This window comes from Alosa pseudoharengus, unplaced genomic scaffold (assembly GCF_046254945.1).
Source record: "Alosa pseudoharengus isolate Yale_2024_CS ecotype anadromous, Long Island Sound unplaced genomic scaffold, YU_APseudo_1.1 YU_APseudo_1.1_scf_8, whole genome shotgun sequence".
Classification (NCBI taxonomy): Eukaryota; Metazoa; Chordata; class Actinopteri; order Clupeiformes; family Clupeidae; genus Alosa; species Alosa pseudoharengus.
This window is the reverse complement of record NW_027468870.1, coordinates 3711302-3729802: the sequence shown is the minus strand read 5'-3', so window position 1 is coordinate 3729802 and position 18501 is coordinate 3711302. Positions and strand designations below refer to the sequence as shown.

Sequence of the window (18501 nt, the reverse complement as noted above, 5' to 3'; positions counted from 1 at the left end):
TTGTGGTGTCCGCAGGTGTGCCGGTGGGGTGTGTGTGTGTGTGTGTTGTAGTTTTGACGTGTGTGTGTGTGTGTGTGTGTGTGTTGCGCAGGTGTTCCGGTGGTGCCGGGTACAAACGCGCCCATCTCGTGTCTGCAGCAGGCCCAGGAGTTCTCCAACACGTACGGCTTCCCCATCATCTTCAAGGCCGCCTACGGAGGAGGAGGGAGGGGCATGAGGGTGGTGCGCGAGTACGAGGTGAGACACGCACACACACGCACGCACACACGCACACGCACACGCACACGCATGCACATGCACACACACACACACACACACATCTATCACAGACAGACAGACACAAACACACACACACACTTTGTATCACAGACAGACACACACACACACACACACACACTTTGTATCACAGACACGCACACACGCACACACGCACACACGCACACACACTTTGTATCACAGACAGACACACACACACACACTTTGTATCAGACAAACAGACACACACGCACGCACACACACACACTTTGTATCACAGACAGACACAGACAGACACACACACACGCACACACACTTTGTATCACAGACAGACACACACACACACACTTTGTATCAGACAAACAGACACACACGCACGCACACACACACACTTTGTATCACAGACAGACACAGACAGACACACACACACACACACACACACTTTGTATCACAGACACACACACACACACACGCACACGCACACTCACACACTTTTTGTATCACAGACACACACACACTTACAATCTCTTTCTTTCCCTCTATCTCTCACACACACAGTCAGACTCACACACCCTGACTGACACACACACACACATATACGCAGTCAGACTTGCATACACACACACACACACACACACACAGAGACTCAAAGACAGTGTGTCAGTGAGAGACCGTGTGTGTGTGTGTGTGTGTGTGTGTGTGTCAGTGAGAGACCGTGTGTGTGTGTGTGTCAGTGAGAGACCGTGTGTGTGTGTGTGTGTCAGTGAGAGACTGAGTTTGTGTGTGAGAGTCTGTGTGTGTCTGTTTCTGTGGTAATGTGTGTGTTTGTGTGTGTGAGTGTGTGTGCTGGCGTAGATAAAAATGTAATGTGTTTTGGCTTTGCGTCCAAACTGTTTTGAGGTTGTGGGTGTATGCTGATATGGTGACCAAACTATTGCAAGAATCTTGACCGATGCAGCAGCCAGACGTCATTCCCGTGAGGAGAGAGATCTTAGCATGGGGAGCCTCGTAGAGGCAGCAGTGAAGGGCTCAGCCACCGGCTTCTGACCCTCTAGCCATACATAGCACTCCATAGCATTCACACCTCAGTTTGCATGCTGACCTTTGACCTCTAACATCTGACCTCTGATCCCTTCCAGCGTGTGGACTTTTAGTTGCCATCCTAAGATCACCATTTGGGAGATTACGGTGACTATGTTTGGTCACAGCGACTGCTTTACAATGAAACTCATGTTCTATAGGAGAATATAGTGTACTTTATGTCTTGTTAGTTCTTCAGTAGATATGTTGTGTTTTTGTACAGGATGTACAGACCAGCTTAAACCCGGTCATACAAAGCCATGCATATTTAATGTTGTCTTCAGAGTTGTACGTGTGTACTGTGTGTGTATGTGCCTACCTGTGTACAGCATGTGTATGTGTGTGTAAGCATCCGTGTGTCTGTGTGTGTGTGTGTACGAGCGTCTGTGTGTGAGTGTGTGTGTGTGTGTGTGTGAGTGTGTGTGCGCTAGCGTCTGTGTGTGTGTGTGTGTGTGTGCGTCCGTGCACACTCTGAGTCATTTGATCTGAAGAGCCTTTGCTTTGTTTGTGTCTCTTCAGCTATCTAAATAATGTAGTGATCTGACTGCTGTAATGACCTGTCTGTCTGCCTGTCTCTGCAGGAGCTGGAGGAGAACTACCAGCGGGCGTACTCCGAGGCGCTGGCTGCATTTGGAAATGGCGCTCTGTTTGTGGAGAAGTTCATCGAGAAGCCGCGCCATATTGAAGTGCAGATCCTGGGTTAGTGCTCTGCTGCTTCTCACATGGTCTGCTCTGCTCCAACCACCCACCCAACCACCCACCCAACCACCCACCCAACCACCCACCCAACCACCCAACCACCCAACCACCCAACCACCCACCCAACCACCCACCCAACCACCCACCCAACCACCCACCCAACCACCCAACCACCCACCCAACCACCCAACCACCCACCCAACCACCCAACCAACCACCCACCCAACCACCCACCCAACCACCCAACCACCCACCCAACCACCCACCCAACCACCCACCCAACCACCCAACCACCCACCCAACCACCCAACCAACCACCCACCCAACCACCCACCCAACCACCCACCCAACCAACCACCCACCCAACCACCCACCCACCCACCCACCCAACCACCCACCCAACCACCCAACCACCCACCCAACCACCCACCCAACCACCCACCCAACCCCCACCCACCCAACCACCCAACCACCCACCCACCCACCCAACCACCCACCCAACCACCCACCCACCCACCCACCCAACCACCCACCCAACCAACCACCCACCCACCCAACCACCCACCCACCCAACCACCCACCCAACCACCCAACCACCCAACCAACCACCCACCCAACCACCCACCCACCCACCCACCCACCCACCCAACCACCCACCCAACCACCCAACCACCCAACCACCCACCCAACCACCCAACCACCCAACCACCCACCCAACCACCCAACCACCCACCCAACCACCCAACCACCCACCCAACCACCCACCCAACCACCCAACCACCCACCCAACCACCCAACCACCCAACCACCCACCCACCCACCCAACCACCCACCCAACCACCCACCCAACCACCCACCCACCCAACCACCCAACCACCCAACCACCCAACCAACCACCCAACCACCCACCCAACCACCCAACCACCCACCCAACCACCCAACCACCCAACCACCCACCCAACCACCCACCCAACCAACCACCCACCCACCCACCCACCCAACCACCCAACCACCCAACCACCCACCCAACCACCCAACCACCCAACCACCCACCCAACCACCCAACCACCCACCCAACCACCCAACCACCCACCCAACCACCCAACCACCCAACCAACCACCCACCCACCCACCCAACCAACCACCCACCCACCCACCCAACCACCCAACCACCCACCCAACCACCCAACCACCCAACCAACCACCCACCCACCCACCCACCCACCCACCCAACCACCCACCCACCCAACCACCCAACCACCCACCCAACCACCCAACCACCCACCCAACCACCCAACCACCCAACCACCCAACCAACCAACCACCCACCCAACCACCCAACCACCCAACCACCCAACCAACCACCCAACCAACCAACCACCCAACCACCCAACCACCCAACCAACCACCCACCCAACCACCCACCCACCCTACCAACCACCCAACCACCCAACCAACCACCCAACCACCCAACCACCCAACCACCCACCCAACCACCCACCCACCCAACCACCCACCCACCCACCCACCCAACCACCCAACCACCCACCCACCCACCCAACCACCCAACCACCCAACCAACCACCCAACCACCCACCCAACCATACCAACCACCCAACCACCCAACCAACCACCCAACCACCCAACCAACCACCCACCCACCCAACAACCCACCCACCCAACCACAGAGAAACACCCACCGCCCCCTATACCCACCCCCTATACCCACTGCCCCCTATACCCACCCCCTATACCCACCGCCCCCTATACCCGCCCCTATACCCACCCCTATACCCCACCGCCCCCTATACCCGCCTCTATACCCACCCCCTATACCCACCGCCCCCTATACCCACCGCCCCCTATACCCACCGCCCCCTATACCCACCCCCCTATACCCACCGCCCCCTATACCCACCGCCCCCATACCCACCCCTATACCCACCCCCTATACCCACCCCCCTATACCCACCGCCCCTATACCCACCCTATACCCTCAGTGTCACCCTCTGCATTTTAAAAGCATTTGCAGTGTGTTTAAAAATGTCCAGTCGATTGCGCAATTTGGTCTTAGTTGCAGTCATTGCCGAAAACCCGGCCTCGCACAGGCCTACGTGGTGGGAAATGGTAGCAACGTTTTCAGCGCTTTTACGGCTATCTCGGGATATTCTGCTTTGGTTTTGATCCAAAAACCCGCCAGAGAGGTTTCCTTATACACACTCTTAAGACCACCGTCATTTGCAATTTCGATCAACTGCTCTTCCTCCTGCGCTGACATGTTAGGACTATTCGGGATATTGACAAATGGGTTGCGGACCCACTCATTGGTTTGCCGTGGATCTTTGGAGGATGGGAAGTAACGCTCAAACTCATTTGAAAGCGCAACAAGGTGATCGCGCACCAGCTGCAAGAGAAAGGGCCCTGCCTCAGTCTCTCCCAAAACCCCCACTACTGTTTGGAACATATCAAATACACCCCGGTCCACTCGTTGTCCCCACAAATCAAGCTTGGCTTTAAATGCAGCGACTTTATCTGCCAGTTTAAAGACGGTCGTCATTCTCCCCTGGAGTGACAGGTTGAGGTCATTAAGCAACCCGAATATGTCACACAGGTAAGCGAGTTTTGACACCCAGTCCTCATCACTAAAATGTGCAGCTAACGGTGACTTTTTTTCTGTAAGAAATCTCTGCAGCGGCTCTCTCAACTCAAACACTCTGGCCAGTGACCTGCTAAAGATGCTTGTTTTTTGTTGCTCATTCTAGCAGTTTAGCTAACTTCGTGTGACACTACCGTTCGCTGAGAAGGTGAAGTGAGCTGACCTGAGGCTGCGCAGCGCTGAAGGCAATATGTAAAAGTGTTGAAGGCGGGACAGACAGACGTAAGAAAATAGACCTTGCAAAATGCAAACATGCGTGCAATCAAACAACTGCATATAGGCCTATGTCATGTAAAAACGTGACATTATTGCGAATTAAATTGAGCTTAATTTGCATGCATTTTTTTTTAAACTCATGTCGTAGGCTACGGCCCGGTGGTTGGGGACCGCTGCCCTAGGCCATTACTGAACCACAGCAGAGCCTTAGTTAACGTACACAACCTGTGTTAGAGTGAGCACTATATGAAGTATATTATATATAGATGTGTGTTAGAGTGAGCACTACATGAAGTATATGATGTATGGACAGGGCATGAAATTGGCACCCGCCCACACGCCAAATGCGGGTAACTTTTGTGATTGGCGGGTGAAACTGTCAATGTACCTGCCACGTTGGCGGGTAGCCAATAAGACAACACAACACTGAGCAAGGAGATGCACTGTCCAGATTGCCGTTTGTAGGCTATGGCTCGGAGAAAGCGAGATCAAACCCATTTGCAGGGGTGGGTAGTAGCCTAACGTGTTACATTTTTTTTTCGAGGAATGGCAAACGACTTTCCTTTTTCAAAACGGTAGCCTACTTTTACTCTTACTCAAGTACATTTTTGAGCCAATAATCTACTCTTTTACTCTATTTTAATTGCCTTACATTACGAGTACAAGTTTATTATTGGAGAAAGTATCTCTAAGAGGGAAAAGCGCACCTCTCCCTTGGAGAAAAGAAACAGGGCTTCAGAATGCGTTAGCCCACGATTATAAAAGTAATGCCTGGCCTAGCTAACAGCTCAGTTAACACAATGACTTACAGTTGCTGCATCTTCTGGTGAGGCTGCCAGAGTAGCAACGAGACTAGAGGTGGGCTATGACATGACACGGAAACTCTCACCTATATTCATTTCTGGCCAGCATCGTTCAACAATCACATTGGACAAGGAAAGTAGGCCTACAACTTAATTTACAAGCAAAGCAAATGCACTGGAAATCGAGCATACAAGTTAGAAAAAGCCTAGCATTCATTTATGTAGCCTCAATGTTGCAGGACATGACATGAGACGGTCGGCTGAGAAAACAGATAGCCTGCTCTGTCGCTCTGCCCGAGTGGATATGCTTAGGCTATTATAGCCTAAATATAGGTCTACCCATAATATAGCCATTTTTTTTAGGTTACATTGTCTGTATGGTGGAGTTATAACCAGACTTCTAGCAATGCAAAGCAGAAGAATCAGCTGCAATGTATTGGAAGACTGCTTTTCAATCCATAGCCACATAATGCTTATTCTGGCTATGACAAAGTATAAATAAATATAAATATAAAATATATTTGAATTGGGCTTTTAAAATATGTTTGACTATATGATTAGCCTACAGAGGAGGAGAAAAGCAAATAGGCATAAAGGATACTTTTGTATCCCTTTAAAGGTCCATCAAAAATATAAAAATGTAGGCCTACAAAAAAGTAACTTGTTAGGCCTACTTGAGTAGTTTATTAACAAAGTACTTTTTTACTTTTACTTGAGTACTGTAATGTGTATTCTGTACAAGTTCAAGAACCATTCTTATGCATTTTCTGAGTCGTTCACCTTTATTTTGGGCACAAAATAATTTTGGCTGGTAAAAAACCACTGTGGCAGGTGGATTTCAAAATTCACCTGCCACAGTGGCTGGTGGCCAAAAAAGTTAACTTCAGGCCCTGTGTATGGATATACAGTACCGTAAATCCTCAAATTATGGCCGGGATTCTATTTATAGCCGGGCTTGGGATAATAGCCGGACAACAGATGGCCTAAGAAATTAAGGCCTGCCTCGAATACCAGCCTGCCCCAAATAAAAGACCCCGGTCACAGTTTGAGGATTTACGGTATGTGTGGGGTAAAGCCAGACCCCTCTGTGTCCTGCTCCTCAGCTCTGTGTCCTGCTCCTCAGCTCTGTGTCCTGCTCCTCAGCTCTGTGTCCTGCTCCTCAGCTCTGTGTCCTGCACTTCAGCTCTGTGTCCTGCTCTTCAGCTCTGTGTCCTGCTCTTCAGCTGTGTCCTGCTCCTCAGCTCTGTGTCCTGCTCCTCAGCTCTGTGTCCTGCACTTCAGCTCTGGACGCTGTAGGGATGTGGGGCTGGACTGTGGGGCTTTCTGAAAGAGAGGCTCTCAGCTATGACCTCATACATCTGGCAGAGAGTTAACTTCTTATGATCGTGTGTGTGTGTGTGTGTGTGTGTGTGTGTAGGTGATAAGTACGGTAACGTGGTGCACCTATACGAGCGCGACTGCTCCATCCAGAGGCGGCACCAGAAGGTGGTGGAGATCGCCCCGGCCGTCCAGCTGGACCCCCACCTCCGAGACCGACTCACCGCCGACTCCGTCAACCTGGCAAAACTGGTACGCATGCAGGCACGCACGCACGCGCACGCACACGCACACACACACACACACACACGAACACACACACACACACACACACACACACACACACACACTCACGGTACACTCAGTCGACATGGATAAGCTGGTATATACCAGGGCTTTGAACCGGTTCAAGGAACGAAAACGAAAACCGGGAACTTTTTGTATTTTACAGGGAACAGGAACGAAACCGGAAACGTTATTATTTTTTATGTTCTGGAACAGGAACAATTATTTAAAAATAATGGTAACCGGTTAATACCGGCTTTATTTCGTTCCTCAAAGTTTTCATTGCCTAATTAACTAAAAAAAAAAAAGTAATTATTTTCCTGCACACGTTACCATGACTGCTGAGGTTCACTTCCTGTGTGACATCACATCAGACATTCGCTGACTGAATGGAGAGAGAGCGGTGGATTACAAAGTCAAGTCAAGTCAAGTCAGTTTTATTTTTATAGCGCATTTAACATGCACAGAGTGCAGCACAAAGCGCTCCACAAACAAGACACATAACAACAAGACACATAACAACAAGACACATGACAACAAGACACATAACAACAAGACACATAACAACAAGACACATAACAACAAGACACATAACAACAAGACACATGACAACAAGACACATGACAACAAGACACATGACAACAAGACACATGACAACAAGACACATGACAACAAGACACATGACAACAAGACACATGACAACAAGACACATGACAACAAGACACATGACAACAAGACACATGACAACAAGACACATGACAACAAGACAAAAGATGCCGGACGGAGCGGCGTAGTCGCCAGCGTACCCGAGACACCTAACGGTAGACAGACAAGACAGACAACAAACAAAAATGAACAAGTAATAAAATGAATAAATAAAAAATAAATTAAAATAAAGAAAAGTCCGTGTTAACTTAGTCCAACTCAGTCCAATAGCAATGACATGGCGCACAGCTGCGTCTTCAGACCAACCCGGAGGATCCAACGTTTAACATGCCTTCTGTGAGTGACGTTAGTAGACTGCAGTCTAGAGATCACTGGAAGCATAGAAGCTAACCGTCTGAAGTCATTGGCGATCCCGCAGATCAGCAACTGGGTGGACCCCCGACAGACAGCCTGATGCTCAGAGAGACTGCAGAGCTCCCCAACGTCAACGGTAGTTTCGAACGCTAGTAGCTGCTAGCTAGAAGCTAGTCTGCTCAATCCAGACACAGTTAACATTAGTCTGCACCAAAAACTTTGGTCTGCACAAGCAGACTCCAGGCAATAAGGCAGATGGCAGCTTGCAGGTCAGCAGCAGCTCGGCGGCCACGGCAGATCCCTCGCAGAGTAGGCCCAGGTCCAGCTGTCCCGATAAAACTCAACCAGACAGTGAAGTGCAGCACCGTTCACGGATGGAAAGATGTCAGTCCAGGGCAAAAGCTAGTTCTAGCCATAGCAAGCTCCAAATGGACCAACGACATCAGCCGACTAGGAAGCAGTAAAAGGGACAAAGCATAACACGACAACTATTGAAAATAACATAAATAAAGAGAATACATTTAACTATACAAATCAAATAAAAAAAATGAACATGACATTACATAAAATTACGAACATTACATAAAAACAAACAAAAACATGATGCCAGACAGAGCGGCGTGTCTCGCCAGCGTCCCCGTAACCTAGCAAAGTCTCCACTCCACATCTTAAATAAGAGGAAAATTACGATCCATCGTTAATTAAAACGCTCATTCCAAACACAATAATAGCTATATTTGTCTCCACGTTAATGATGGACTAGCGAACATTTGGCTAAATGGCGCCAACACCTCTGTTTGCCTAATGCACAGATGGCTTGTTACGGTATGAGTAGGCCTACTGGATGGCCTTTCCCCCCCGACAGTTGGAATTTGTTGTTGCCCGAGTGGTATAACCACGTGTCTTAATAATGTCGTTACGTTTGTGTGGAAATTTTCTCTTTTAACAATAAACTACACATTTGAAATAATTGTAGGCCTATTTTATTATTATTATTATTATTATTATTATTAATAATATAATTATTATTATTTAATAATGGTTGTAATATTATTACATTTGGTTTAAGCTGGATGAGAAAGATGTGACATAATTCTATAGCATTAAACAGCTGACAGGAACGAAATTGACCGTTCCGGGAACAGTATTTTTTTGTTCTAACCGGTTCGGGAACGTCAATTTATTGGTGGAACTCATAACCGGAAACGTTATAATTCCGTTTCTGTTCGGAACGAACCGATTGGGAAAAAAAATCGGTTCAAAGCCCTGGTATATACACACACACACACATACACAAATACACCCATACACACATACATACATACATACATATATACATAGACTGTGATGATTTTGCACACAGATACACTGCAATAAGGTTGCAAACACACACATACATATGCACACACACTATGTACTGGGTACAATAAGGTTGCACGCACACACCACACACACACACACACACACACACACACACACACACACACATATCCACACGCACACTCACATATGCACACACACATATCCACACACAAATATATATGCGCACACACATATCCACACACACACACACACATATATGCACACACACATGCATATGCATCCACACACACATATACATATGCACACACACATACGTTATGCACTGTACTGGGTGTGTGTGCACCTGGCCGTCTCTGCTTTACAAAAGGCTCTTTCTAAAGACGTTCCGTGTCTTCTTGCGGAGTTCCTGGTCCGTCTCGCGTTCCGTGGGCTCCTCTTTCATCCCCGCCCGCTTGTGTGTGTGTGTGTGTGTGTGTGTGTGTTCTGCTGCTGCTGCTGTTTTTCCCGGCGGGAAACACGGGGAGAATGAAAGGAACTCTTCAAAGAGTCTCGCTTCTCCGCAGCTCTCTGTGTGTGTGTGTGTGCTGAAGCCAGGGTTTCTCTGAGTTTTGCCTGACGGTGCAGTTTTAGCTTTGTAGGGGTGTGTGTGTGTTTCAGGGTGAGGGAAATCACTCACATACACACTCACTCACTGTGTGTGTGTGTGAGAGGGAGAGAAAGACACAAACACACATACATGCCAAGTCAAGTTCCTTACTCAGGTTATTGTGAGAGTGAGAGAAGAGAGTGAGAGGATTTTAAAAAAGCTTTCGATTCAATCTGGCATGAAGGATTGTACTTCAAAATCCTACAAAGTGGTATAGGGGGTAAAATGTGTAACATCATCAAATCAATTTAGTTGGGCAATAAGTGTGGCGTAAAAATTGGCAACAAAAGAACTGAATACTTCACTCAAGGGCGTGGGGTGAGACAGGGTTGCAGCTTGAGTCCAACCTTGTTCAATATCTATATAAATGAGTTAGCGGTGTTATTGGAACAATCTGCAACACCTGGGCTCACCTTGTTGGACATGGAAGTCAAATCCCTGCTCTTTGCGGATGACCTGGTGCTGCTGTCGGCCACTGAACAGGGCCGACAGCAGCACCTGGACCTGCTAGAGCAGTACTGTCAGAACTGGGCCCTGACAGTCAATTTGGACAAATCTAAAGTTATGATCTTCCAGAAGCATCCCAGACCTCAGGGAACCAGACACCTCTTTACTCTAGGTAACGCCTCTGGAAACTTTGGTCATGCAGTGAATGCACTAAAAGAAAAAGCACAACGAGCATTTTATGCAATAAAAAGAAATGTTCATCAAATAGATATACCAATTAAAATCTGGTCCAAAATATTTGACAGTCATTTTGCCAATTGCAATATGGGGTCCACTCAGTAAGCACGACTACTCTAGATGGGACAAACACCCAATAGAAGCCCTGCATGCTGAATTCTGTAGGAATTTGTTACATATCCAAAGAAAAGTACCCACAAATGCTAGCAGGGCATAATTAGGCCGATTTCCACTATTGATTAATATCCAAAAACGATCACTAAAATTCTGGATTTATCTAAAATTAAGCCCTCAAAATTCACTACATTTTAAAGCACTTAAATCCTAAGAGCTCAGCCTTAAGCCCAGTCCCCTATGTCAGTTGGCCTCGGATTTAACTAACCCACTAACCCCTAACCCACAAATTGTCCAGACCAGCACTGCTTCCCAACCACCAATCAGAATCAACCAAATCAACAAGAACAACAAGAATTATTATTTGGAACTCTGGAAGAAAGAAACAAAATTACACACAAACTAGAATGTTACATTGGCATACGAAAAGACTATTAATTGGCAGAGTATCTCCACACTGTCAGAGATACGAAGCAGAGACTGATCCTCTCCAAGTACAGGCTGAGTGACCACAGTCTAGCCATAGAGAAAAGCAGGCACAAGAAGTCATGGCTGCCCAAAGAGCAAAGGACATGTGGTCACTGTATGACAGGGGAGGTAGAGTCAGAGGTGCACTTTCTGCTACACTTTGACAAATATCGTTCCCAAAGAGACAAATATTTCACTATTTTGAACAACATCATTCCCCACTTCACAAAACTGGAGGAACAGAAAAACTTGCTGTAGTTTTGGGTGAGGACACCAGCACATGCATACTGGCAGCCAGTTATGTGTCCTCACTCCATAACCTGAGAGAAGGCATTACTTAAGATAATCACCCCACTACCTCCACCCTTCAACATAACACTGCTCCCCAGCCCCAGTCTGTTACACCATGTCTCCTGTTTGTTTTGTTTTGTTTTGTTTTGTCCTGTCTTGGTTTTCCTATGCACGTGTACAGACAATGGTCTTGTATGGTTGTGACGTGCTCTGTGTGTGTGTGTGTGTGACGAAGTGTACCAATGTTTGTAATGTTTGTACATGTTTATATCATTTTGTATTTGTATTTTCTTTAATTATTATTATTCCTGTGAACGCTTTGGCAATGCATCATATGGTTTGTCGTGCCAATAAAGCATATTTGAATTTGAATTTGAATTTGAGAGGAGAGAGTGAGGGAAGAGTGAGAGAGGAGAGAGTGAGAGAAGAGAGTGAGAGGAGAGCATGAGGGAAGAGAGTGAGGGAAGAGAGTGAGGGAAGAGAGTGAGGGAAGAGAGTGAGGGGAGAGAGTGAGGGGAGAGAGTGAGGGGAGAGAGTGAGGGGAGAGAGTGAGGGGAGAGAGTGAGGGGAGAGAGTGAGGGGAGAGAGTGAGGGAAGAGAGTGAGGGAAGAGAGTGAGGGAAGAGAGTGAGAGGAGAGAGAGTTGTGGAAGTCAGAGGGCAACAGTTTGAGCACTAAACTGCAGCCACAGCTAAGGCACTAATCACCCTGAGCCGCGCACTAGCGCCTCTTGCCCACCAGGTGGCAGTGTGTCCCCTCAGCACAGGGCTCCAGAGCTTCTGAGGGACAACGAGTGGTGCACATGGCTCAGACCTGCTCACCATTTTGAGCTCAGTTAGACTGTAAGCCGCTGATGATCAGCAGAAGTATGTGTGTGTGTGTGTGTGTGTGTGTAACGTATTTGTGCGTTTGTGGGTGTATGACTGTATATGGGTGTGTATGTGTACTCAGTTAGACTGTAAGCCGCTGATGATCAGCAGAAGAGTGTGTGTGTGTGAGATGTATTTGTGTCTGCGTTTGTGAGTGTAGGACTGTAAATGTGTGTGTGTGTGTGTGTGAGACCGTGTAAGTGTGCTAGGCGGTAGGTATGACTGTATATGGGTGTGTGTGTGTGACCGTGTAAGTGTGCTAAGGGGTAGGTATGACTGTATATAAGCGCTTTCAGATATAACCTCCGGAGTATATGCGGAGGTTTGTCAAACGGAGGTCCTACCCTTCGGATGATTCAGATATGATGCTAACCTGCGGACCTTATACTGACCTTATACGGACCTATGTGTGAACAACATACACGCACATTACAGAATCTCTGTGTGGATGTCAAGTGAGGGGTGGGGGCTTGTAGAGTTCACAAGATGCGAGATATGTCGCAGAATATATGCGGCCGCTGCCTGTCACAGCTGCTGTTTGTTTACAAAGTGTATGCATTATGTAGGCTAAAGAAGAAAAATGTGTTGTGCGTAGGCTAATATTTGAAGTAGTCACGTAAGTGCACACTTGAAATTGACCTACAGTATTTGTATGTATCTGTTTTCAACGTTATGTAGCAGAATTACTTGGCTATGGAACCCCAAATCTGGTTTGCGTTGGAGAGAGAGAGCATTCATGAACTTTATGGTACCAGCCAATTCAGTAGGCTAACTCAAGACTTCAAGGCCATCATATACAACGTTTTTATGCAACAAACAAAATACTAACATACAGTAACAGTAAAGTGGTTCGTTTTTTCATGGTTTATTTTTTCCAAAAGCATCCTCTCCCCATGTGTCTATTGCATTTACGTAAGGAGCTTGGAACAAAGTTGGCTTTTCTTCGTTTTCATTTTCTAGGCATATTTTTGCTCAACAAATATCAGCAGTGAGGTCATGAGAATGCTATCAATGAACAGAAAACCGTGTTGGCTAACAATTTATTAAATACTGCTGTTATTGTCGTCAACGACGTTGCTGTAGGCTACTGCCTTTTCAGCGCCTTCTGTCTTTTGAATTCGTTTGGCCTTGCCATGCAGTTAGGCTACAACATGTCTCTTGCCGTTCCCTTCATGTGTTCTATCAAAATGTTGTATGCCCTCATGGACAGTAGCTCTGTGATGTCTGCATCTTACCAGGTCGGAGATTTTCTGGACAGCACTATGCCACTCCATCATAACACTGGCATTTAAGTCAGATATAACCACATGGACGCACGAAAGAAACGTCACCGACACGCCCTCTCACTAGGTGTGAATTTTAACCGCATGTTCTACGCTTCGTTCAGACACAGCACATTTACATAATGTCCGGAGGAAATACTAGGGGGGGAGTAGTATAAACACCGGGTCAATTTGGACTTCCACATGACTGGTTATGTCGTTCAGATATACGGCCCCACCGTTTAACATCCGCAGAACCTCCGGTCTTACACGTATGTCTGAAAGCGCTTTATGTGTGTGTGTGTGTGTGTGTGTGTGTGACCGTGTAAGTGTGCTAAGGGGTAGGTATGTCTGTATATCGGTGTGTGTGTGTGACCGTGTAAGTGTGCTAGGGGGTTAGTGGGAGGAGGTTACTCATGTCAGTGTGTTTCCTACTCATTAGCAAGTTGTCTCCAGGGCGATGGAGTCAATGCAGCTCCAGTTGAGGTTATTATCGGCTGCAAGGGCCTGACTGTTCTACTCTGCACATGCTCAGTAGAGCTGGAGGGGACCTGTGCTTAAGCTAGTGCTTCACCAGTGATGCGAACACAGACACACACACACACACACACACACACACACACACACACACACATATATACATATACATATACATATATATATATATATATATATATATATATATATATATATATACAGTGATGGCCAAAAGTGGTGGCACCCATGCTAAAGTTGACTGAAAAGAGGAATATAAAATCATCTTTTGGAAAATGATCTTAATGCCTTAAGTGAAAAAATAGGAAATATCTAACCAGGGGGTCATAAGTATTGGCACCCCTATGTTAAATTCCCATAGAGACAGGCAGATTTTTATTTTTAAAGGCCAGTTATTTCATGGATCCAGAATACTGTGCATCCTGATAAAGTTACCTTGGCCTTTGGAATTAAAATAGCCCCACATCATCACATACCCTTCACCATACCTAGAGATTGGCATGGTGTTATTTCAGTTAGCCTATTAGCTGGTTTGATTTGCATTGAGCTATATATATATATATATATATATATATATATATATATATATATATATATATATATACATACACGCACATACACACACACAAACATACACTCAAACACTTTGAAATTCTGCTGCATTTTAATTTTCTCTACTAGATTGGCATCTGCAGTCTCTTTGCTGGAGGGATCAAGGGTGTCTTGGGCTGCATGTCTAGACTAATTCAGAGATGGAGAAATCTGCAGAATATTTTACTGTGTGTGTGTGTGCGCTCACTTCTTCCACAGACTCTAAAGGCAGCTGCTTGTTACTCTTGTCTGTCCCTCCGTCTGTATTCCTCCATCTGTGGACTTCTTCTATTCTGTTCTCTCAGTATGCAGATCTCAATGTGTGTGTGTGTGTGTGTTTGTGTGTGTACTGTATATGTGTGTGTGTGTGTGTGTGTGTGTGTGTGCATGCCTTCTTCATGGGGTATCTGCAGTGTGCTGAGCTCTCTGGCCTGCAGCCTGTGTGTGTGTGTGTGTGTGTTCTTCATGGGGTATCAGTTTACTGAGCTCTCTGGCCTGCAGCCGTTATCTGGATCACTTCAGTGAGAGTGTGAGCAGAAATGTTCAAGGCGAGGATGGCGATTTCTTTAGTGCGATATTGTAGTAGTGGTGCTAGTGGTGTGAGAAACCCCTGATGCTGCGCTGGTTAATAAGTGATTCTGATGCTGCGCTGGTTAATAAGGGATTCTGACGCTGCGCTGGTTAATAAGGGATTCTGATGCTGCGCTGGTTAATAAGGGCTTCTGATGCTGCGCTGGTTAATAAGGGCTTCTGATGCTGCGCTGGTTAATAAGGGCTTCTGATGCTAAGGTAACAAAGTTGCTGTAGCCTTGCACCGAAAACGACGGTGAACACATGAAATATATAACTGTTGAACACCAACATTAATAAAACGTAATAATTATTGACGCTTCTGACATGGATGTCAAAACAGGCTAAAGACCCTATCGCACAGCATATTATTAGACAGAACACATTGATTCAAAACATATGCATATAGGCCTACACAACGCAATATTCATAGGCTAGCCTACATTAAATTGATCCACATATCACAAATATAGCCTACAACAAATGCTAACATCATAAACGCACAGTGTAGCCTTTAACCTACACTTTCAAAAATAAGAGAAAGAACGCTCTGAGGAGGCCACTGAAACAGGCACGCAAAGACACAGATGAATAAGTTCATCTACCTCGCTGAAGAGAGCTCTCGTTTGTGGATGGAGCTTACTTAATATCCATGCCACCTTTCACCGTGGTGCACCGAGACTCCCCGATAACACTATGCATCATTTTAAGCTGAAGATTGAGGCGGCCCGTGTTCAGCTCCTTGGGAAACTCACGGTAATATTCAGCTACTTAATATGGCATATTGTCGTACCATAAAGCTAGCGTCATAGGATATCTCCCTCAGGTTTGTTTTGTCAATTTGTTTAGTTTTTGTTTAGATCTCCCAGGTCTAATGTAACATGTTTTAGTGCATAATAGAATAATAGACAGGGGGACGGAGAGTTTCTTTTTTTTCTGATCGTGAGTGGTATGACACATAAATACGCGTGCTTTCCTGCAGGGGGTGCTGCCGCACCCCCAGCACCCCCACTTCCCACGGCTATGAGTGATTCTGATGCTGCGCTGGTTAATAAGGGCTTCTGATGCTGCGCTGGTTAATAAGGGCTTCTGATGCTGCGCTGGTTCTGATGCTGCGCTGGTTAATAAGTGATTCTGATGCTGCACTGGTTAATAAGGGCTTCTGATGCTGCGCTGGTTAATAAGGGCTTCTGATGCTGCGCTGGTTAATACGTGATTCTGATGCTGCGCTGGTTAATAAGTGATTCTGATGCTGCGCTGGTTAATAAGGGATTCTGATGCTGCACTGGTTAAGGGCTTCTGATGCTGCGCTGGTTAATAAGGGCTTCTTATGCTGCGCTGGTTCTGATGCTGACGCTGGTTCTGATGCTGCGCTGGTTAATAAGTGATTCTGATGCTGCGCTGGTTAATAAGTGATTCTGATGCTGCGCTGGTTAATAAGGGCTTCTGATGCTGCGCTGGTTCTGATGCTGCGCTGGTTAATAAGGGCTTCTGATGCTGCGCTGGTTAATAAGGGCTTCTGATGCTGCGCTGGTTAATAAGGGCTTCTGATGCTGATGCTGGTTCTGATGCTGCGCTGGTTAATAAGTGATTCTGATGCTGCGCTGGTTAATAAGTGATTCTGATGCTGCGCTGGTTAATAAGGGCTTCTGATGCTGCGCTGGTTAATAAGGGCTTCTTATGCTGCGGTGGTTATGTGCTTCTGGCTACCCGGGGCTGCAACCAGAGAGAAAAAAGGAGATCAAGAAAGGAGATGACATTCAGTAAAGTTTTTATCTTGAGTCTTTTGGGGTTTCTGTTTCCCTCTCTTTCTCTCTCTTTCATTTTTCTTTCTCTCTCTCTCTCTCTATCTCTCTCTCTCTCTCATGCTTCCTTGCTGGCTCTCCACATGTTTCTGTCTGTATTGGTGCTGTTGCCTTGCTCTCTCATTTGTCTTTGTCATCTTCACACACACACGCACACACACAGACATACACACACTCACGCACAGACACACGCACACACACACACACTCATGTGTATACACATTCTCATACGCACACACACATGAACACACACACATAGACATACACACACACACACACACATGCACAAACACACGCACAAACACACACTCATGTGTATACACATTCTCATACGCACACACACATGAACACACACACATGGCCGATGAGTCCTTTGTGTGTGTGGAAGGTCACTGCTGCTCTCTGTATTCTTGTGAGACAATGTTACTGCCGTGCTTTTCATCGACTTTAATTTATCTTTCCCCTTCTCTTACTTTACACACACACACACACACACACACACTCTTATTCTCATATTTCTTCCTTCAACTCTGTTTTCGCTTTGACTTCCTGATTATCGTTTTATCTGTTATCAGATGTGCACTCAGGCTGAAAAACAGAATTTAAATGACTTTACCCAAAGTTCTGACATAAAATCATTTCAGTCAGTCGATGCACACTGCAGAAATAATTTAAGGACATCTAATGGTACTCCTCCTAACAGGGTACTCCACCCAACGCAGGATTGTGGAGTAGCATTACTCTGTGTTGGGTGAGGTACTCTGTTGGGTGGAGTAATATTACTCTGTGTTGGGTGAGGTACTCTGTTGGGTGGAGTAGCATTACTCTGTGTTGGGTGAGGTACCCTGTTGGGTGGAGTAATATTACTCTGTGTTGGGTGATTAGAATCTGAATCGTAGTTATTCACCTGTTTACACCAGGTGTCCAGAAGTGAAATTCTCTTTGAGACCTTGAGCACTGGGAGGAACATTATTCAGCCTGCATGCTATATTAACTTCCTAGAGTATAATTATTATACACTGCTGCATTTCAGTCATTGAGCACTATTGCTTT

General features: G+C 46.6%; 1 protein-coding gene across 1 annotated transcript in view; it reads left to right on the top strand.

The window, feature by feature from the left end:
* Positions 1 to 91: 91 nt before the first annotated feature.
* pcxa (pyruvate carboxylase a) overlaps positions 92 to 18501 on the top strand; it is a gene marked incomplete at its 5' end in the record, with an annotated part of 170382 nt that continues 151972 nt past the window's right edge. The window contains 3 exon segments of the mRNA XM_076273573.1: positions 92 to 237; positions 1917 to 2034; positions 7127 to 7278. Of these exon segments, the coding sequence (XP_076129688.1) occupies positions 92 to 237; positions 1917 to 2034; positions 7127 to 7278 (416 nt within the window).